Consider the following 22,020-nt stretch of genomic DNA (forward strand, 5'->3'; position numbering starts at 1 on the left):
TCCCCTGCCTTGTAGGATTCCAGGAAAATGAACATTCCCCTCCCTTCCCCCTCCATGGTTTGTGGTTAAAATCATGCCTCAGAGCCTTTGGGGACCCAGCTCGGCTCCCAGATTTCACCGCTGTACCCCCTTGTGCCTGGCCTGTAGCCAAGGCCTTTGGCTGAGTCACACTAGCTGGAGACTCGTCTGGCCTCTGTAGGACTCCATCACCAGGAATGAAGGTGGTTGGGTCTGGTTATCAGGAGCTAATAAGCAGGGTGCTTTGTATTGTAAGTGCAGAGCATCAGCGCGCGCGCGCGCGCGCACACACACACCACTCTTGTGTAGAACTGACTCCAGCTGTTTGATTTTGTCTGTGTGGCAGGTTTGAAACTTTGAAACCATTGCCAGAACTGAAAAATCAGGTGGTTTCACATTAGAATGGGGTGTCCTAGCCTGTCTTGAACAGGAAGTCTTCTGAGGCTGAGTGGCACTGTCCCCTCTGGCCAGGGCTTGGGTTCACCAATTACCCTAGGCCCAAATGCTCTGTACACTAGGCTCCTTGATCACTGAGTGTTTGGAGTTAGCTCTGTCATCCAGCTCTCTGAAGACTGGGGTAGGAGGATCACAAATTCAAGGCCAGCCTGAATAACTCCACAAGACCTTTCTCAAAATAGAAGTCTGGGGTATAACTCAGTAGTAAAGCACTTAGGATAGATAGATAGATAGATAGATAGATAGATAGATAGATAGATAGATAGATAGATAGACAGACAGACAGATAGATTCACTACCAGCAGGAACACACAAGTGCTATGTGACTTCTAGTCAAACGGTCCCCAAGCCTCTCCCTGTGAACCATGGACGACCCTCTTGAGGCCCCATCCTCCCGGACTCAGGCAGCCTCCAGTGTACCCCAACTTGTCTGATCTTGTCTGATTTTTGCTCTCCGGATCCCACCCCTCAGAGCCCCCCACAAAGAAAGAGAGTGTGGGATACTTTTGACCCAGCCTGGGTGGCAGTGACAGATCCATGGGACCTGGACTGCTTTTGATAAGGGGCATTGCCACGCTGTCTGGGGTCATAGATGGAGGGGATACCAGCAGAGTTCAGAGCTGCTTTCCCGCAGCAAGTCTGCCCCTGTCCTTTCACAGGGCACCTGGCAGAGCTTAGGGCATTATCAGACCAAAGCCACCTCTCACCATCTAGTGAGTGCCACCATTTTCCTGTCTTCTGGTTAGGGACAGTCCAGGCCTTGGGCCCTCTCTGACTTTAGATTTGGGGTATACTCTGGACTGATGTCAGGTGAGAGCCCTTCAAGGTGGTAAGCCTAGAGCCCACAGCAGCAGGAAAGGTCCTGGCGATCTCCCCCTCCCCACTTGGCCTTCTGTCAAGTCAAGGTGTGCCTTCTGCATTCCAGACCCAGATACAACCTGGCTCTCTTCACCAGGCCTGGGGTCAGGCCCGTGCCAGCTGTTGACCGGTAGTTTTGGGTGCGCTGACCCCATTTCCCTGCCCATCCGAGCAGTGGGCAGCAGGATGCTCCTGCCTAGCTAGTAGAGATGCCCAGATGGCTGTGCCTGAGGCAAGGAGGGCTGACTGGCCTGACCTGTCAGAGGAGCCAGCCCTGCCCTCTGTGACTTCCTGCTCCTGCCACCCAACACCTGAGTCAGTGGGCAGGTGCTGAAGGGGCAGGATGAGGGGAGGCCCAGCCAGCCTTCTTCAGGAAGTAGTGTTAGAGAGCTGGTAAACTACCAGCGCCCCAGCGGGATTCACAGGGTTCTCCTGTTCTTTCCTGGGCCGTACAGCAGAGGTCATAACCCCCCCACACCAGGTCATTGCTCCCACTCTGCTCCAGGCCTGTGTTCCTTTGGTTCCCAATTTTCCCAATCTTTCCTTTCTTAGTAGTCTGTGTGAGCCATCTCGGGACCATCTTGCTCCCACCCCACTCTGTCTGAAGCACCCCCACACTGCTGGGCATGGTAGAACAATGCCTGGCATGTATAAGGCCCTGAGTTCTGTCCCCAGTTTCATAAAACAAACAGAAAGTAGTCACCATCTTCTAATGGTTTGACACCTACTGGAGTTCTGATTCACCAAGCCCTGTTTCATCTGGCTCTGCCTGCTTGAGTCTCCGCCAGCCCCCGCACTGCCCAGGCCACCACACACACAGCCTTGGCTATCCCTCAAAGGCCTTAATCCAATAGCTGCTACCAGCCCTTTGCACATAACCTTCCCCTCGTCTGGAACCCTATCCCCTGTGTTGATGTTTGACTTCTCCCCGACACTGGAGTTGAAGAAACACCCCCTCCCCAGTGGTCCAGCCAAGACCAACCAGTCCTTCCTGTCTACTACTACACAACCTCAGAGAACCCTTCTTTCATGTGTTTAATTGTGAGACTGTATCTGCCTTGTGCACCAGGCAACTATGTGACTTGAGGATTAGTATGGGGCCCGTAGCATCCTCCTTAATTCCTACCAGCAGGCCAAGCACGGATTGGTTCATCAAGGGAATGAAGAAATGATTATAAATGAATGAGGAAAGCCACATGGAAGGTGCAAGGGCTCTAATGTCAACCCCAGTCTTGTAGGGTGACCCTAAGCTACATACCACCTCATCCCTTACTTGCCTTGGTCAGGCTGAGTGGGAAAGGGCATCAGTGAGGCCAGCTCACCCTGCCATCCTGAGGTAATTAGAGCCTGTGTAACTCACAGGTTACCAACTTAGGGCCCTCCAAGAAAGTGTGGAGACACTCGGGGCCCCACCCAGCTCTCCACCCACTCTGTGGCTCCTGGAAGAATACTTATAGGCAGGGGAGGGGGGGACTGGACAGCTGACACTGGGGGACCACAGCAGGGATGGAGCTCTGCTTGGGAGTATGTCAGAGACAATAGCAAGTGGTAGACTCACAGTCAGGCGGCGGCTGCGGCGGCGGCGGCACACACCTTTAATCCCAGCACTTGGGAAGCAGAGGCAGAAGCATCTCTGAGTTTGAGGCCAGCCTGGTCTACAGGGTGAGCTCCAGGACAGCCAGGGCTGCTACACAGAGAAAAAAAAAAAAAGCAAACAAACCAAAAAGAAGTCTCCAAGTTCTCTTCTCCTGGATGCTTCTCCCCTAACAGGAGGCCACTGCAAGGTGGTGCTCTTGGGCCTGGGACCTTCATGTAAAGGACCTCCAGGGCCCAGAGAGGGAGGCAGGAGTTCTTGGCCAGTAAAAAAATTGGCCCTGGGCTGAGGCTGTCACAGTATCAGGGGCTCCCAGCCTACTCCAACCCTCTGTATTTCCAGACACCACTCCTTCCCACCATGACCTCACCTCAGGAATGTCCTTCCTACTGGCCTGGGCTGTAGCTTCGGGGATTCCAGGGAAGCCCAGCAGCTTCAGGGGCCCTTCTCCCCATTGCCTGGTTCAGCTGGGCTCAGGGAGTTGGGGTCTGCATGGAGGGCCATCTGAGCCTCTAAGATGTAGGGTGATGGGGTAGACGGTGCCACCCTATCCCTGGAGTGGTTAGAGTGGGCGCTACTGTGCCTAGGTTGCACTGGAGGTTGGGAGGTCCCTGGTTGGAGCATCTGCCCTCTTAATCTCCTTGACTGTGCTGCTCTCATAGGCTGGCTGAAGCATTACAAGACATTATATACGAATTAGTTTCTCCTGAGTGCCTGGGATAGAGGTCAGGCCTGAGTTCCCAATGCTCAGGGCCAGTGTAAGCACTTCAGGGAAGCAAAACAGCTGGATGTGTGGGCGAGTGCGCTCAGCACATGGGCAGTACCAGGAGAAGAGGCTGAGGAGTCTGGGGGCCACCAGATGTAGCCAAAAGGACCAAGTTACTGGTACCTTGTAGGTCCCTGATCTGCTGTCACAGGTTTGCAGCCTTCCTGCCATCACTTACTGGCCACTGGCCCTCTCTCCCCAGGTCTCTGATACCCCTGCTGGATCCAGACTCCGGGCTATTGGTCCTGGCAGGAAAGGTGAGCTGAAAGCTGGATCGCCCCACCCACTGCCCTCCGCTCTGTGCTGGTTTCTTCCTTCTGTCCCCTGAAAGAGCCATGGAAAACAGTGCGGCCAGTCCTGTGCCAGCCTCACCTAGGCGGCCAAGATGATATGACCCCTAGGTGGTCCTCAGGAGGACAAGACCACAGTGTTGGCATGCCATAAATGCTGGTGTATAGTATCCTTGGCGCTCGCCCTGCAATGTAATGAGCAAGCGAGGGAAAGCCCGTCGAAGGTGCAGCTCGGCACCCTCCAGGCTTCTAGGTGGTCACGGCAGGTCTGTGTCAGAGAGAACTCAGGCTGTGTGTGTTTCAGGGCGAGAATCAGCTGTACTGCTACGAGGTGACCCCGCAGCAGCCTGCGCTGAGCCCAGGTGAGTCCCCGCTCCCCCCCCCCCGCTGGTTTCCTTCCCTCGCTGACTGTCCCCTTGGTGTCCTTGGCAGTGACCCAGTGCATTCTGGAGAGCGTACTGCGAGGGGCAGCCCTTGTCCCCCGGCGAGCACTGGCTGTCATGAGTTGTGAGGTGCTCCAGGTCCTGCAGCTGAGTGACACAGCCATCATACCCATCAGCCACCACGTGCCCCGAAAAGTGAGAGGGACCTGGTGAAGGGATTGGGGACCCAGAGATTTGGGCCTCACTAACTGACCACCTGTCCCTCGCTAGGCTGTGGAGTTCCATGAGGATCTGTTTCCTGACACAGCCGGCTCTGTGCCTGCTTCCGATGCCCACACCTGGTGGGCTGGGGACAACCAGCAGGTAGGGCCAAGCCCGGCTCATACTCTTCCTCTTACCCCCTGGTCCCCGCAGTCCCTGGAGCTCACATTTGGTTCTCAACCCCATGTCCACCCCTCCAAGGATCTCCTTCACACCTGGCAGCATGTGCCTCCCTCAGTGGCCTGCCTACCCACAGGTACAGAAGGTCAGCCTCAACCCAGCCTGCCAGCCGCACCCCAACTTTATTTCTTCCCTGGTGCCCACTATGGAGCCGCCCCCGGACATGGCCCAGCCTGAAGAGATGCCCAGAGCTGACACAGACCCGAGTGTAAGTACCAGGTCACCTCCCCTACAGCTAATAAGACACCACAGGAGGGTAGTGAAGTGGTTCTGTTCACCTGCCACATAGGCTTTCTGATCTCCGTTAGCTGACAGGCATAACAGAGATGGAAGAATGATGCAGCACAGTAAAGAACTTAGCATCGTATTCTAGGCAGAGCAGGTGTTAAAGAAACAGGGCTGGCTGGGCAGTGGTGGGGCACACCTTTAATCCAAGTACTCGGGAAGCAGAGGCAGGTGGATCTCAGGGTTCGAGGCCAGCCTGGTCTACAGAGTGAGTTCCAGGACAGCCAAGGCTACACAGAGAAAGCCTGTCTTGAAAAAACAAACAGAAAAGCAGCAGGGTTGTTCTTGAAATGCTGGCAGCTGTAACTCCTGACATAGTCCCCCACAAACTGGGAGGCAAGAGTAGCCACCTCTGTCCCCTTGGCCTAAAGCTCGTTCTCTTCTTTCGATTGCCACCTGACTCATGCTTCAGAGGCTCAGGCTCAGCCCATTGTCCTGAGCCCAGAGGAGCCTGGAGCCATGGCCCAGGAATTGGCCAGCTGTCCCCCTTCTACTTGGTTAGTACACCCAGGGACTGTTGGCTGACCAGGTCCTTCTCTCCAGGAGGGCTTCTCTTCCCCTCCCAGCTCACTGATCTCACCCTCCACGCCATCCAGTCTGGGACCTTCACTCTCCAGCACCAGTGGCATTGGTACCAGCCCCAGTCAGCGGTCACTTCAGAGTCTGCTGGGTAAGCTGCTCAGGGCAGAACCCTGTCTGCCCTCACTCCTACCCCGATCCTGTGTCTGCCAACCCTGGGGACAGACCTTACATAGACCAACCCAGGCTCCTGCTGCAAGGACCATGCTTTTCGGGCTGTAGAGGAACGTGGGCAAGCTTTATGGGACAAGTTGTGTATGCCAACCCCACAGAGGCCTACCTGGGCCCACACCAGGCTCCTTCCAGTGATGAGGGCAGCAGGTGGCCAAGACGAGGTGCAGGATGCACAGGTGCAGCGTCCTCACACATGATTGTCAGGATGCATAGGTGCAGCGTCCTCACACGATTGTCAGGAGGCACAGGTGCAGAGTCCTCACATGTGATAGTCAGGATGCACAGGTGCAGCGTCCTCGCATGTGATTGTCAGGATGCACAGGTGCAGCGTCCTCACATGTGACTGTCAGGATGCACAGGTGCAGCGTCCTCACATGTGACTGTCAGGATGCACAGGTGCAGCGTCCTCGCATGTGATTGTCAGGATGCACAGGTGCAGCGTCCTCACACCTGATTGTATCCCCACCCCCCACCAGGCCCCAGTTCTAAATTCCGCCATGCTCAGGGCACCGTGCTCCACCGAGACAGCCATATCACCAACCTTAAGGGGCTCAACCTCACGACACCCGGTGAAAGCGACGGCTTCTGTGCAAACAGGCTGCGCGTGGCTGTGCCCCTGCTCAGCAGTGGCGGCCAGGTCGCTGTGCTTGAGGTGAGAGCCCTGCCCCCCAGGGTTGCCCTCCAGGTCCCTACAGTGGGCAGGAACGGGACACTCAGGGTCTACCCCAACTCCCTGAGCACAGACCACGTGCCAGGCCCCGGCCCCACATACCCTGTAACCACCAGCCCAGCTGTCTGTCTCGCGTGGTAAGTGCCGTTCTTATCCCCATTTTTCAGAGGAGTGAAGAAGTTTAGAGAGGTGTAGTGACCTGACCTAGTCACACAGCTTCGTAAGTGGAGCAGGATTCAAACCCAGCACCTGAGCCACAAGCCTGAGCTCCTCCACCCTTCCACGCTGCTACGCCCTCACTTCTGGGGCCTCGCAGTGGGCACTTGGAGCACAAGTTGTCTAAGGCAGAGAGCTTGGGCCGGCCAGCAGTGGGGTACCGGTGGTTCTGTTGTAGGAGGTGGGGCCAGGCACCTGTCTTCCTGGAGCTGACTCCCTTGCCTGGTTCTGACGTGCCGTGGGGTGGGCTTCCTCCCCCAGCTGCAGAAGCCAGGCCGCCTGCCTGACACGGCATTGCCCACACTGCAGAATGGGACAGCTGTAATGGATCTGGCCTGGGACCCCTTTGACCCACATCGTCTTGCTGTGGGTAAGGAGCCTGGGTGCCCAGGGCTGAGAGAAGGCTCCAAGCCCTGAGTGGGCAGGGAAGCCAGGTATCTGCAGCCCTGCAGTAAAGATATACTCTTCTTTCCATAGCTGGAGAGGATGCCCGGATCCGACTATGGCGGGTGCCCCCTGGAGGCCTCAAGAATGTTCTCACCACACCTGAGACTGTGCTCACAGGTTAGAGGGCCCTGATAAAGCCAGGTGGGGCAATGGCTTCCTAGACACTGACTCAGCCTTCACCTTCTGGTCCTCTCCAGGCCACACGGAAAAGATCTACTCTCTGCGCTTCCATCCCCTGGCTGCTGACATACTGGCTTCCACTTCCTACGACCTAACCATTCGCATCTGGGACCTTCAGGCTGGAGCTGAGCAGCTGAGGCTGCAGGGCCACCAGGACCAGGTAGGACAGCTGCAGAGGCAGAGCCCAGCCAGGAAAGGCGAGGCCACCTCTTATGCCCTTGTCTGTCCCCAGATCTTTAGCTTGGCCTGGAGTCCAGATGGACAGCAGCTGGCCACTGTATGCAAGGATGGGCATGTACGGGTCTACGAACCCCGGAGCAGCCCTGTACCCCTACAGGTAAGCGTGCATGGGCTGGGACAGGGACACACTCAAAGTTTATAAACCTCTGAACAACCCTGCAGGTGCACATGCATGGTCTGGGGTTGGGGGAATCTCAGGGTCTGCATGCCCATGAGCAGCAGGTACCCCTGCAGGTAAGCATGTAGGGGCTGGGCGAAAGGCTCAGGGTCTATGAGCCCTGGAGCAGCTCTGCATCCCCATAGGTGAGCACCTTTGGGCTGAAAGTGCCCCTTTTATCCATTTGGAGGGGGCTTTGACTGAGTTTCATGTGATATATCTCTACAGAAAGGTCCAGGACCTGAAGGTGGCCGAGGAGCCCGCATTGTTTGGGTGTGTGGTGGTCGTTGTCTGCTGGTATCTGGCTTTGACAGGTGAGGACTTAGGGACCCACCATCCCCAGGCTCTGTCAGCTACCTGATTTCCCTTTCTCCAAGGTCACATCTGTCAGGCTTGCCAAAGCTGTTCCCACAACCAGGCATGATGGAGCATGCTTTAAATCCCAGCTTAGGTGGATCTCTGTGAGTTTGAGGACTACATAAGGAGTTCAAGGACAACCAGGACTACATAACAGAGAAACCCTGTCTCAAAATGAAACAACAAAAACAAACAAACAAAAACTGTTCCCACCCCTCAGTTCCTGGATGATGAGTGGTTAAATGAAGAGTGGAAGAATAAGGGTTGGTAGAGATAGAGATCAATGGATCAGTAGATGTATGGAATGATGGGTAAACAGATGACTTGGTGAGTGACTAGACAGACAGACAGGCAGGCAGGCAGGTCAGCAGTTGGTTGGGAGAAAGTGTTGGGGAGGGAATATGTATTAATGGGATTCGGAGGGTAAGGCCAGGCCCAGGAACCCATGCCTGATGAAGACCAGGTAAAGCACAGGGAACCAGAGCCAAGCCTGCCGGAGAGGCTGGGGGAGGTGGGGGAACAGGCACTTCGGATGATGGACGGGGGAGGGCCTCCAAATTGAGGTATCCTGTGAACTGAGTCGTCATTCAAGCGAGAGAAGGAAGGCTGGACTGCTGGAGCTGAGGGTGCGAAGCGTAATGTGAGGGGAGAAAGGCAGACAGGAGGCTGTCACAGACCAGGACAGGCACCGAGGTCAGGCTTGGATAGAGGACAGACTGGGAGACAAGTGGAGGCCAAGCAGTGGGATGGACAGGGTTTCCCCAGCCAGGCCGCTTGTAAGGCCTGGACTCACCTTTGACTGCTGGCCCCCTGGCTTCCCAGCCCAGAAAGGAGCAGGGTCCCTGTGGGAATCTTTGCCTACCCCAGGCCTCTTCAGCCCTAAGGATCTGCCCTACCCCTGACTCTATGACAGCCGAAGTGAACGCCAGCTGCAGTTATACATGGCTGATGCCCTGGCGGACGGCCCCTCCGCAGTGTTGGGCCTCGATGTGGCTCCCTCCACCCTGCTTCCAAGCTATGACCCTGATACCAGCCTGGTGCTTCTCACTGGCAAGGTTGGCTGGAATGGACTGCCTGGGTGTGGGGCAGGGTCTGGTGTAGCTGGCTGCTTCACTTTCATACCCCACCTTTGTCCCCCAGGGTGATACCCGTGTGTTCTTGTATGAGGTGCTCCCGGAGGCCCCTTTCTTCTTGGAGTGCAACAGCTTCACATCATCTGACCCTCACAAGGTGATGTCACTTTCACCACTGAACTTCCTGTCCCCAAGTTGGACTGCAAGGTTCCCATGCCCTCTCGTGGCCATGTATGGAAGTGCAGGAGCCAAGTGGGGGTGGTGGTGGAAAGGGAGTCAAGGGCCTGTCTAGAGCTGTGTCCAGGAGCAGGTTTAGCTGACTGCAGTAATCTAGGAATTTTGAGAGCTGACTTATATTCAGCCATTACTAAAAATGAAACTATATAAACTATATAAGGTTGTTATATGAACCAGGCATGGTGGCACATACCTGTCATCCCAGCATCTGGAGGCTAAGGTAGGAGGATCATGAGTTGAGACCAACCTGGATGCTGTAGTGAAACTCTGCCTCAGTCAAACAAAGAAATCCAAGGAAACAAATTCTATTTAGTTCCTTGCTTACCTTAATGAGGTATGCACATGAATTAAACTCCTGCGGGGACCTGTCCCACAATGGCATGTGGGATACTGTTCTTCATCTCTTTTCAGCTTCTTAGAGTGGGACATGGTGGGACTCCGTTCTCTGTGGAAATAGGCCAGTGCTACATGCCTGGTCTTTTCCCCTTAAAAGCTAGTTGTTCCCACTGACAGCACATCACTACTGTCTTGGTTTCTGTTCTATTGCTGTGAAGAGACACCATGACCAAGGCAACTTATCAAAGAAAGCATTTAATTGGGATCTTGCTTATAGTGTCAGAGGCTGAGTCCATGGCAGGGAGGGTGGCAGCAGGCAGAGAGGGAGAGCTAACTGTGGACTGTCTCGGGTTTTTGAAACCTTAAAGCCCATCTCTAGTGACACATCTAATCCTTCCCAAACAGTTCCACCATCTAAGGACCAACCAGTCAAATACATGAGCCTATGGGGACCGTTCTCACTCACACCACCACAGCTACCAAAGGACAGGCCTAAGTGAGAAGTTCTGCTACCCTCGGATGCCCTGTGCCCAACCAGGAGCTCTTGGCTCTAGCTTCTACTTCCTCATTCCTCCTAGGGCTTTGTCCTTCTGCCCAAGACTGAGTGTGACATTCGGGAAGTGGAGTTTGCCCGATGCCTTCGGCTACGCCAGACCTCCCTGGAGCCTATTGCTTTCCGGCTGCCCCGAGTCAGGGTGAGTTTGGGTCAAGGACTCAATCTCTTCCTTTTTTGGCTGGCCAGGGACCCAGGAACTCGGGTTCTTATCTGTTCTTGCATCCAAGCCTCCCTACTGTCTACTTTTTGGAAACATCTACCTCTAGATTCTTCTGAAATTCAGCAAAGTATGTGATTGCCGGTGTGGTGGGGCCAGGTCTCAGGGCTTTTGTGTCCTGGGCCCCTGGTCAGTGTCTCAGGACAGCCCCTTTCTCCTCTACAGAAAGAGTTCTTCCAGGATGATGTGTTCCCGGACACAGCTGTGAGCTGGGAGCCAGTGCTCAAGGCCAAAGCCTGGCTGGGGGGTGCCAATGGACAGCCCCAGCTCCTGAGTTTGCGGCCCCCTGGCATGACCCCAGGTTGAGTAAGGGAAAATGGGGAGATAGCAGGGGAGGGGGAACCTGGACAGGAGTGGGAGGAAGGACCCAAAGGTCCAAGTACAGTCCTCCATTTCTGTTGCCACATAGAGACACCCCAGGCTCATCTAAGGATGGCTGGACATGTCTCCAGACCCAGTCTATGAACCCCTGGAGGGCAAGTTCTGTGGCCTGTGTTTTATCCTAGCATGCACACACACACACACGCACACGCACGCACGCACGCGCACACAAATGCGCACACACGCATGCATGTGTTACATACTCAACATGTGTATTCTTTTTTGTTTGTATGTTTGTTTTTTGAGTCAGGGTTTCTCTGTGTGACAACTCTGGCTGTTCTGGAACTTGCTTTGTAGACCAAGCTGGCCTCAAACTCACAGAGATCCTCCTGCCTCTGCCTCCTGAGTGCTGGGATTAAAGGAATGTGCCACCACTGCAACAGCTCACATGCATACTCTTACAAATACATACCCTGGTGCTTTGGGCAGGCCTGGTGAATGGGTCTTCGGTACTTGTTAATGCCAGAGACCTCCTGGGGGTTGATTCTAAACAGGGCCTTCTTTGATGTTTACCCTTGCTCCACCCTAGTGAGCCAAGCCCCCCGGGAAGCCCCTGCCCGAAGAGCCCCGACCTCAGCACAGTACTTGGAAGAGAAGTCGGACCAACAAAAAAAGGAAGAGGTGGGCGTGGGTGAGGGTTGGCTGTGCTGTGCAAACGTGCTTAGTTATCTGCCAGGTCACCAGCCCCACCAGATGGCAGGATGAGCCATGTGTCACACTTGTCTCCACACCAGACTTTGGGGAGGGGCCACACCCAGGGACCTGCTGCTGCCCTCAGAGCATAGCAAGGGGGGGGGGCCGACACACATTGTAACCAGGCCTGACCCAGCCAAAGTTAAAGATTGGAGATGTGAGCCCATGGTGATCCTGGGGTACATTTGAGCCTTGGAGGCAGTGCACCGAGATGGCAGTCTCCTGTCTCTGACACCTTCTTACTATCTTTGCCTCGTTTACAATGAAAACCCATCAACCTCGCCAGGGTTCCGACTGAAATGGCTCTTTTTCAGCATTATTGGTGTTAAACTGGGGTTTTAAGTTAAGTTACTGAGGTCAGAGAGTTGTTTTTTCAGTGCCTCCCCTATCTCCCTCCACAGCTGCTCAATGCCATGGTGGCAAAGCTGGGGAACCGAGAGGACCCCCTGCCCCAGGACTCCTTTGAAGGGGTGGATGAAGACGAGTGGGTGAGTGACAGTTAGATCGGGCTCCTTATCCCGCAGCGTTGTTCCTCCTCCAAACACTGTGCACACAGTTCCCTTCCTAGGCCCTCTTAACATCTGCCTCCTGGTTTCTCACCCCAGGACTAGCCTGCACTCCAGGCACCCCCGGCCTCAGCTGCCACCGCCACCTCCTAGGACCAGCTGCTGCTGCCCTCCCACCTAACATCTCTGCAAACTGGACAGTGCTGCTCCAGCCTGGCAGGCAGGCAGGCACATCCGGCCCAGGAGCCCTGGGTCTGCTGCAGGCCTCAGGCTCTCCACCGCTGCCGGCCCACTGCAACTCCAGGGACTGTCTGCTCCTCTCCCCTCGGGCCAGCTATTTGTCTTCAGCTGCCTGTTAGCATGTGCCACCAAGGGTGGGCAGCAGATGTCAGTAGCATGTCGCCGGGCCAACCCCGGATGCCTTGCCTCCTAGTCTTCTGCTGGCTTCACCTAACGTCTTCAGTTACTACATGCCAACCTCTCTTGCCTACTGCCCCAGCTCCAGTCAAGGACACTGGGGGCTGGTCCCCCACCAGGCTGTTTGTTGGGAGCAGCTTTATCCTCAGGGGCCTAGGACCATTTGCCCTGCTTCCCTTGGCTTGAGGCCAGGAGGAAGGGTCTCATGGAGCTAACAGCCTCATTACAGTGGTGTGAACCCCACAACAACCAGCCTATACATGCTTTGGATGTTTTCAGCAATTAAACTTTTCTAAGCTGGCTGCCTCCTGTGCTGCTCTGGTCCCTGGGAGTCTAGAAAGAAGGGGACCGAATATGAGCCAGAGAACTTTGGTTCTGGGCTCCTTCATGCTGGTTTTACTTTGCCACATTTACTTTGTAGTGAACAGGGAAGATGGAGCTTCAGCTGACCATAGCTTTGTCCTAGGGACCCAGACCATGCACAGGAAAGCAGAAGGGGAAACTGAGAACTGACTTGGGGGAGGGCATGTAGGGTGTCAGGGGCTGCCAGGAGATGCTTTTGTTCTGTGAAACTGGACACTAAGACCTGGAGGAGCCGAGAGCCAGTGAGGGCAAGTTCAGTAGTGAACCAGGGTGAGAGAGAATTCGGAGAGCCAGAGGAAGGGAGGATGGGCAGAGGTCTAGAGCAGACATTCTCAATCTGGGGGGGTCAAATGACCCTTTCACAGGTCACTTAAGACCACGGGAAAACACAGATGTTTACATTACGGTTCACACAGTAGCAAGATTATAGTTACGAAGTAGAAACAAAATAATTTTATAGTTGGAGATCACCACAACATGAGGAACTGTATTAAAGCATTAGGAAGGTTGAGAACACTGCTCTGGAAGAAATTGACTTAAATCCATTCACCAAATAACTATGAGTGTCCATTGCATGTCAGACAGCCTTCCAGGTGCTTGACAGCTAAGAGTAAAGACATAAATGTTCTGCCCACTCAGAGTTCATACTCTAGTGGGAAGGCAGAGCAATAAATAATAAAAATAAAAATAAAGGAATTATTATTATTAAAAATAGGACAAATGGAGCGTGAAGGGATAAACTAGTCACAAAAGACCACATGTAGTTCTGATTCTATGGGATGTCCAGAGCAAACCACAGACACAATGCAAATGAGTAGTCTCCAGAGTAGGGAAGGAACTTCTGGGTGGAAACACTCTCCACTATGGTGGTGGTGGTGGGACTGTTTGGTGTGTGAATTATGGGTGTCTCGATGGAACTGTCACGAACGCATACACACACAGACCACAGAAGAGCTTGTGAGGACTTGGAGGGAAGAGAGAACCCTCTGCAAGCCAATCAGAGAAGCTTAAATAAAAAACAAACCTGGCAACACGATCATCTTGGATGTAAAGATTCCAGATGGGCAGTGGTGGCACACGCCTTTAATGCCAGCACTCAAGGAGGCAGAGGCAGGAGGATCTCTGAGTTCAATGCCAGCCTGGTCTAGAGCTCCAGGACAGTCAGGGCTGGCTACACAGAGCAACCCTATCTCGGATCCCCCCACCCCCTTCCCAAAAAAAGGATTCCAGAACCATCAGAAAATAAAATAAAACATTGTGTTTAAAGCACACCTCAGCCCCTCCAAAGCAGAACAGAGTGGTGTAGTAGGGGAACCTGATGGACCCCACTGAGAAGATGGCTTTAGATTACAGATTTGACCTTGAGGTGAGTGGAAACAGCCCGTCCGGTAGCTAGGAAAGGAGGAGGACTCTGGAATTAAACCTATTTTTGTAGTACCTAGTTTTCTTAAGTATTCCAGAAAATCTGACATCCATCCCCGCATTACTTTGGCTTGTTTCATATGACGGCTTCTTCCTAAATACTCCGGGGAAATGATTGATGCACCAGTCCCAAGGGCACCGGAGGTCAGCAGCCGCCCACCGCTCGCCCAGCTGTCCTCCGATCCCGAGGCGGGCTCCGCCTACTTTCATGGTGCCGCAAGAGCCACGCCCCTGGAAGTGCGTCGCCGCCGCCGCGCACGCGCTCTGCGGTCTCCCTTGACCTCTGACCCAGCGGCCGCCGGTGAGCTGGTGCCCCTGGGTCGGGACGCGGCGCCCGTGCCCCTGAGGCGCAGCGGCCGCCATGGTGAGGCTCGGGAAGGGAGGGCGAGTCGGGGGCGGGCGGCCGGCTCCAGCCCCGCTGCCGAGGTCCGCCCGCGTACCCCTCAGGAAGCGGGGTCTGTGGCGGGTCGCAGGTCGTTGTCGCCCCGGCGGGGATGACCGCGGGCCTGGGAACTGAGGCTCGACCGGCAGGAAGCCCCCGGCGTGCCCCGCCTCGGCGTGCCCTGCCTCGGCGCGAGCGAGCCGTTCCGGGCGGCGGGAGGAGGCGGTTGTTGGGGGGCCGGCTCCTGAGTGGCGGACTCGGCGGCGTCGCTCGGTGTTTAACCGCGTTTGACAGTTGTCTCGTGCAAGGAATTGGTAGACGCGGGACCTGAGCTGGAATGAGCCGCGGAGGCAGAGTGTTTGTAGGAAACCGTGCAGGTCGCCTGTGCAACCTTTAAAGGGCACGTTCTTGAGGTTTGCCCGAGTGACTGGAAGGCGGTTGGTTGGGGGAGCCTATTTATTTGCTTATTTGAGACAGGGTATCACTATGTATGTAACCCTGGCTGCCCTGTAACGTCGTAAGTAATAGACCAGGCTGGCCTCACACTCATTGAGATCCACCTGCCTCTGCCTCCAGTGCTGGCATTAAAGGTGTGCGCCACCACATCCGGCTGGGGAGCCTGTGCTTTAGTAATCGGAAGGTGGCAGTTAACTGCTTACAGTTGTGCCTGGAGCTGGGGCTTCATGTAGATTGTCATTCAGTGTGCCTCAGTCGTCCCCATTTTACACGTAAGGGACCTGACGCTGTGAGAATTTGACTTTGCCAGGCTCTTCTTTCACACAAGAGCCAGAGCCTGGTTTTGGCCCAGTTTTGTTCATTTGCCACCATATTATTCCTGCCTTGTAACTGGATCATCAACATCTAATGAGGACCTGTGTTGATTCCTTGTGGGATTGTGTCTTTACCATGCATTCTCCACATTCAACTTTGAAATTAGTCACAGTGGCTTACACTTGCAGACCCAGCACTTGGGAGGCTTAGGCAGGAAGATCAGGAGTCTGGAACTAGTGTGGACATGAGTTCCAGGACAGCCTGCGCACTTTAGTAAAGAGGTCTGAGAGGATAGCTCAGTGTTATAAAGCTTGCCCACCACGGGAGAGGCCTTGGATTCAATCCCCAGTACACCTCCAAAGAGGAAAAGAAAAGTACTATGGGAAGGTATAAGTGGGAGGAGCCTAGGAAATTTTCACCTGGGAGTTGGATTATCCCATATTTTGCCAAGCCCTGAAGCGTGGGAAGGTTTTTGGTTTGGGGCATTGTCTTGCTTTGTAACTCAGGCTAGCCTCAAACTCTAGGGATCCTCCTGCCCCAGCTTCCCGAGTGCTGGAATTACAGGCTTGCGCCACCACCATGCCTTGGCAATGTTGAGTCTTGACAATATCTGGATAGGAAGGAGGGTATTTATAGTGCAGGAACTTGGAGCCGTGAGACATAAAGAAGTACGAGAGCTTACCAGAAGTAAGGGTGCAGCCGCAATGAGGAAAGGTAAGGGGGAGAAAATCCAGAGGACCAAGTTGAGACCAGAGGAGGGAGGTATCAGTGCCAAGCTGAGGATGATCTGAATTTGCAGGCGGCAAGAGAGCCCTAACTCAGCGTTGGAGGGGTGTGGAAAGCCTGCCTGGGGAGTGGGCATAGGAAACTGGCTTGATTCAAGTGTTGGTTCATGGACAGTCATGCTCCTTCAAATATGGACTGGGCACCTGCTGTGTAGGCTGCTGGGCACCCAGAAGCACTGTCACCGATGGCACCGTGTGGCAGTCCTGGCCTTGCTCCTGTCTAACTGTGACACCAGTAACTCACTATCCTCAGGCACTAGTGACAGCCCAGCTCCCTCTACCGTCCGTCCGGCCCACTCTCAGGGCCCGCTACCCTGTACTGGAGGAACGCTGTACACAGGCCTGAAAGTTGGGCCCTTCCTGATGCGCCTCCATGACTTACACCTCGCTTTGGGACCCTTCCCCACCAACCTTGTCTGAGGTCCTCTTGGGCCATATTGCTTCCCAGTTGGGAAAGGAAGTGTGTTGCTAATGGCAGATTTCAGGGTTGTAGTCCTGTGGTTATGACTCCTGCCCTCAGCTACTGCTTTGCTTGAAGGGAGCTGTGAGCTGGCTGTTCTTGGCCTGGGATCTTGAGGCCTGTCATTGAGTTAGAGTTGTTTGGGTGCTTTCTTATTTATTATTTCTTAGTGGTGGTTGTTTGAATCCCCTTGAAGCGGACTGTAGCTGGCAGAGCTTTGCACCACAGAAATGTTCAGCCGTGAGCATCGCCTGATTGCCAGATCATTAACACCAGGCAGGGTCTGGTCTGGGAGCAAGCCAGCAGTTGAGCCCTGTTTCCAGGACCCTCCCGTCTGTCCACTCAATTCTGTGTGTATTGCCTCCCAGGGCCTCACCTCCCTCCTGTGAGGAAATAGATCATTGTCTTCATTTTGCAGTTTAAAAAGCGGTGGTTGAGAAAAGTTAAATTTGTCGAAGGCTACACAGCTGGTGAGAAGCAGAGGTAGAATTCGAGTGGAGGTCAGGCCCTCCTTGCTCCTTTCCCCTGCTGCTGGCTTCCTAGCTCCTAGGAGCAGACTGTGATTTGTATACTTTCACCTCTGAGGCACCAAAGGGCCTAACTGGAAAAAACTGTTTGTTGTTTTAAAAAAACAAGGTCTTCCTATATAACCCTAGCTAGCCTGGAATTCACCATGTAGACCAGGGTGACTTTGAACTTGTGGCTGTCTTCCTGCCTCTACCTCCTGAGTACTGGAATTGAGGCATGAACTACCAGGCTAATTTTTATAAAAGCAGAGTAGTAGTAAGTAATACATGGAAACCAATACTTGCTCATCACCTGCTGGGTCATTTAGGCTCCATGCCAGGCATCATCTCACTCTCTAACAGCCATGGTGTCCACACTTGTGGTGTCAGGAAATTGAGGCACGTATAGGTTGAGACTGTGACCAGGGTCACACGGGCTGGGATGGGTATAGGAGGTAATACCAAAGCTGGCCTGCATAAATGCTGTTTCAGCCTCCTCCTGGGAATACCTCTGCAGAAACATGAGTGGCCCTGTCTGCAAATCCTAGGTGAAGCTTCACAGGCCAGCCTTGCCTTCCCTAATAGCGTCCAGGCCTTGTGGCTAAGATCTAGTGCAATTCTACCTTCCCCACAGCCATTGTACTCCAGATATCAGGACAACAGGCTACTTGTCACGTTGGCTTGAAGTGTACAGGGGGAAAGTCTCCAGTTATAGCTCCCATTTTGTTTTATTAGAAAGGGTCTTTATATAGTTCTGGCCATTCTGGAACTTACTATGTAGACCAGGAGCTGTCCATGAACTCAGAGATCCACCTGCCTCTGCCTCTAAAGTGATAGGATTAAAGGTGTGCACTATCATGCTGGCCAGCCTCAGTTTTGTTTTTTCAAGACAGGGTTTTTTTTTTTAGTCTTGGCTGTCCTGGAACTCTCTCTGTAGACCAGGCTGGCCTTGAACTCACAGAGATCTGCCTGTCTCTGCTTTCCGAGTGCTGGGATTAAAGCCTCAGTTTTTTTTTTTTTGTTTTTTTTTTTTTTGTTTTTTAACATCCATTATTTAGCAATAACTATGGACTTTTATCAGAAAAGTACATCATTGCTTCCAAGGCCATGTAATGGGTGTGTAGCTAGAGAGGCAGACTGTGTGGTGAAATCTCCTAAGGGGTGTTCTAGGCCCAGGGAACCTCTAGAACCAGTCATACAGAAGCTAAATTCCATCTCAGAGTTTCCTGCCTTACTTACTTGGCAATGGCTCTAGGTGAGCAAGGCAAGATCAGGTGAGATCACCGGTCAGTGAGCACCCTGTCACTCCTGTTACTACCACACAGCTGGCATTGGTCTTCACAGGAGAGCTCCCCTGGGCCATGCTTTCTGGTAAAAGAGCTAGGGAGGGCTTAGGAACTCCCAGCCTGCTGTGAGCCTTCTTCACTTCCCTAATGGCCCATAATCAGATCTGCTTGTTAGGGAAGGGCAGGGCCTGGGAGCCAGAAAGGCCAGCTCTGGAGTTCCTGACGCTGGTCATCTTGCCGTCATCTTCCCTTCAGAGTAGGGTCCTATGGGAAAGAGGACTTCAGCTTCCCCGCCCCTTCTCCCGAGCACCAGTGAGTCACTAAACCTCGAGTTCTTGGGATGAAATGGCACAAACACTAGAATGTGTCTGACACAGAGCCCGGTACACAGACTTAGTACTCGTTGACGGAGATTAGCCACAGGAAAGTACAAGGGAGATAGGTCCAGCTTTGTGCTGTGCCATGTGAGTGCTACAAGCTTGCAGTGAGCATTCATCAGGAGTGCTCTGCATGCTTCTTTATATCATTTAACAGACATGGGATCCAGTTTTATACATACTCTTTATACATCATTTCTGTTTCACAATGAAATCTTAATGTTTCTCCATTAATCCAACCTCTGGTCTTTTTCCAGCCGAGGATGCTCCCAGGGTGTCTGATGTTAGACTTACCTCCTTCACTTGTGGCTCATTCTCATGGCTTCACCTACACCTTAGGACCCAGCCTAGGAGAAATACTGTCTTCCCCAAGAACCTTTCTCCTGTTCCTTATTATTCCTAGTGAGGCTCCCCTATCTATTAGTAGTGGGATCTGGGTAGCCTTGCCCTGCTGGAGATGATTTCCCTGCTTGGACAGTGGCTGTGCAGCCTGCTCTGAGAGCAGGAATTGAGTCCTGTGTATCTTTGTCCAAAACTGAATTGACTGACTAGATGTGTAAACCCAGTAGTTTAACAGATGACTATATTCTTCAGGTGCTGGGTTCAAACCTTAGGGTGGTGTCTGAATTCCCTGTGTAGACTCCTGAGTATTATATTCTAAGTAGACCCTTAGTCCACCCGCTGTTGTTCATTTGCATAGTGTGTATAATGTTACTCACACGTGGGAAGAGGATTTTAGGTGTCCTTTTCTATCACTCACCACCTTATTCCTTTGAGGCAGGGTCTCTCTCTGAACCTGGAACACTTTTTCTGGCTAAGTGGTAGCCAGAAAGCCCTAGTGGATTTTTCTCCACCCCACTCAATGTTCGGATAACAGGACCATGCCTGGCTTACTACATGGATAGTGGGATCTGAACTTGGGTCCTGGTGGTTGCAAGAGCAAGCACTCTTACCTGCTGAACCGTCTTCTTGGCTCCCATTTGTTTGGTGGTTTTTTTTTTTTTTTTTTTTTTTTTTTTTTTGAGACAAGGTTTTACTATGAGATCCAGGCTCATGATCACCCTTCCTCGGCCTCCCCAATACTAGGATTATAGCCATGCACCACCACACCCAGACCTTTAGTGATTTTGTTGTATTCATGGACAGATTCCAAGTCATTGGACTTGAAGTCCTGGGAGAGTTAAGATGGATCTGTTTTCCCTGGTAATGTGAAGGCTAGGCCAGATGGTCTCAAAAGCACAGAGGGGCCATCAGTGACCTTGGAGTGCATTAAACTGGTGGCAGTCTGGGACTCTCAAGCCAGTTTCTTCCCACAAGTCAGTGTCAATTTTACCCCCCTACAGCCTTTCCAATCTTCATCGGGGAACTCCAACATATCTAGAACTACCAAAGGAAGTTTAGAGGAGTTAGCCCTTAGATCATCCCCACATGTCTAAGGTGTCTGTTTTGCCCACAGGCCAAGTACCTGGCCCAGATCATCGTGATGGGTGTGCAGGTGGTGGGCAAAGCCTTTGCCCGGGCCCTGAGGCAGGAGTTTGCAGGTAAGCCTCTATCTCTGTATGCTGGGAGCCCTGCAGTTTAGATTTTCCTGTGGGTTGTGTCAGTCGTGGATGAAGGGATCTCTTTTGGGTAGGACTCTGGCCTAGATGCCTGGAGTACTTTGCTGTGGTAGGAGGCAGTGCCAGACTTGGAGACATTCCTACATACAGGAAAGGTTTGTTTTCAGTTAGGCTTGGTTAGCACGAGCACCTGGGCAAACGGGCCCCTGTGACAGTCCATTTTGGTAAATAAAGTAAGAGAGTCACATCTTCTGGCTGCTCTGAAGGAGAGCTGAGTAATTCCAACACAGACTAATTGACTGTAAAGTTAAAATGTTTATTATCTGGCAGTTTAAGAGAGTTTGCTGGCTTTTGATTGTAAAGTCACCAAAGGAGAGCAGTCCCGTGGTGGTCTGCTGTGACAGGCTGGGCACTGGCTGGGCACGTTGCGGAGGCTGTGACACTACTGCTCCTCCCTGCCTGCAGCTTTACCCTAGTCCCCCAAGTCACTTAAAGCTCCCAATTTGCTAGGCCTCTGGGACCTAGGAACGAGGGAGGAAGAGGATCTAAGTCATCTTGTGGTCTAGACTGGTGGACCAAGAGCCTAGTTTGACCCTTCAGTGGACTGTTTACCCCTCCCTCCAAAAAGACGCCATACTAAAGAAAAGCTACTCCTGGGCAAATTGTTTCTTCTGTGTCACTTAGAAGGTCTAGGGGAAGCTCTGGGCCACCAAGGGGACTAAGCAGTCACCAATGTGTCCACAGCAAGCCAGGCAGCCGCTGATGCTCGTGGTCGTGCTGGGCACCAGTCTGCAGCTGCATCCAGCCTCTCTGGCCTCAGCCTTCAAGAGGCCCAGCAGATTCTCAACATCTCCAAGCTGAACCCTGAGCAGGTCCAGAAGGTGAGGCCCCTGATCTGTCATGGGGTGGTGGTGTGCAGAAGAGGGTGGGTGTAACAGCCCTGACCACAGCCAGTGGGAGCCTGAAAAGCCCCAGGCGGCACACAATACAAACGTGGCAGTTAGCTGTAGCAGCTGAGCCGCCCCCCATGGGGACTTGTCTCTCTCTTAGCCTTCCCTGATGTCACCCAGAGACTAAGGTTCACTTCTCCTCTCTGCAGAATTATGAACACCTGTTTAAGGTGAATGATAAGTCCGTGGGAGGCTCTTTCTACTTGCAATCAAAGGTGAGTGCTCTTTAACTCTGAGGAAAGGAAGCCGTGGGCTTCCCCTTGTACCCTGGAGTGCTCCTTAAGTTGTTTGAATCTCGGCAGTCTGCTGTCCTCTAGGGAGGTTGTTTGGGCCTGGGACAGGAAGGGGAAAGGTCCTTCATTCAGACAGAGACTGTCAGAGCCTGACCTTCCGCCTCCTCCTAGGTTGTCCGTGCGAAGGAACGTCTAGATGAGGAACTCCGAATACAAGCCCAGGAAGAGAGAGAGAAAGGGCAGATGCCCAAAACGTGACTGCTGGCCACTCCCCACCCCACCCATTGCCTCATAATTTATAGCTTGGTAATAAATGTCTTTTCCATGTTTCTCCAGTGCATCTATTCCTGTTTGAGAAGGTTTGTTCACTTCCTGCCTATTTGGGGTTGTGAGGAGTCA

General features: G+C 53.2%; 2 protein-coding genes across 4 annotated transcripts in view; both read left to right on the top strand.

Annotated features, from left to right (window-relative positions):
* LOC114710637 (coronin-7) overlaps window positions 1-12,829 on the top strand; it is a 56,237-nt gene extending 43,408 nt beyond the window's left edge. Inside the window, exons 10-28 of one of the 3 annotated variants that reach the window (XM_028894869.2) lie at window positions 3,895-3,949; window positions 4,287-4,344; window positions 4,415-4,560; window positions 4,636-4,728; window positions 4,883-5,014; window positions 5,635-5,761; window positions 6,321-6,496; window positions 6,992-7,100; window positions 7,208-7,294; window positions 7,375-7,517; window positions 7,590-7,694; window positions 7,983-8,068; window positions 9,025-9,166; window positions 9,252-9,341; window positions 10,336-10,452; window positions 10,696-10,831; window positions 11,441-11,532; window positions 12,006-12,092; window positions 12,210-12,829. In XM_028894869.2, coding sequence (XP_028750702.1) covers window positions 3,895-3,949; window positions 4,287-4,344; window positions 4,415-4,560; window positions 4,636-4,728; window positions 4,883-5,014; window positions 5,635-5,761; window positions 6,321-6,496; window positions 6,992-7,100; window positions 7,208-7,294; window positions 7,375-7,517; window positions 7,590-7,694; window positions 7,983-8,068; window positions 9,025-9,166; window positions 9,252-9,341; window positions 10,336-10,452; window positions 10,696-10,831; window positions 11,441-11,532; window positions 12,006-12,092; window positions 12,210-12,215 — 1,987 coding nt within the window. In that variant the 3' untranslated portion in view covers window positions 12,216-12,829. Of the gene's footprint in view, window positions 1-3,894; window positions 3,950-4,286; window positions 4,345-4,414; window positions 4,561-4,635; window positions 4,729-4,882; window positions 5,015-5,634; window positions 5,762-6,320; window positions 6,497-6,991; window positions 7,101-7,207; window positions 7,295-7,374; window positions 7,518-7,589; window positions 7,695-7,982; window positions 8,069-9,024; window positions 9,167-9,251; window positions 9,342-10,162; window positions 10,254-10,335; window positions 10,453-10,695; window positions 10,837-11,440; window positions 11,533-12,005; window positions 12,093-12,209 lie in introns of those variants that run through there. The other 2 variants (XM_037201207.1, XR_005090400.1) reach the window with 2 other exon arrangements.
* A 1,740-nt stretch (window positions 12,830-14,569) lies between these two features.
* On the top strand, window positions 14,570-21,959 carry Pam16 (presequence translocase associated motor 16). The gene is made up of 5 exons (XM_028894875.2): window positions 14,570-14,676; window positions 20,336-20,420; window positions 21,183-21,319; window positions 21,538-21,603; window positions 21,793-21,959. Exons 1-5 carry the CDS (start codon window positions 14,674-14,676, stop codon window positions 21,877-21,879), a joined length of 378 nt encoding a protein of 125 aa, XP_028750708.1. The 5' UTR covers window positions 14,570-14,673; the 3' UTR covers window positions 21,880-21,959.
* Window positions 21,960-22,020: the final 61 nt, after the last annotated feature.

This window comes from Peromyscus leucopus, chromosome 8b, assembly GCF_004664715.2.
Source record: "Peromyscus leucopus breed LL Stock chromosome 8b, UCI_PerLeu_2.1, whole genome shotgun sequence".
Lineage (NCBI taxonomy): Eukaryota > Metazoa > Chordata > Mammalia > Rodentia > Cricetidae > Peromyscus > Peromyscus leucopus.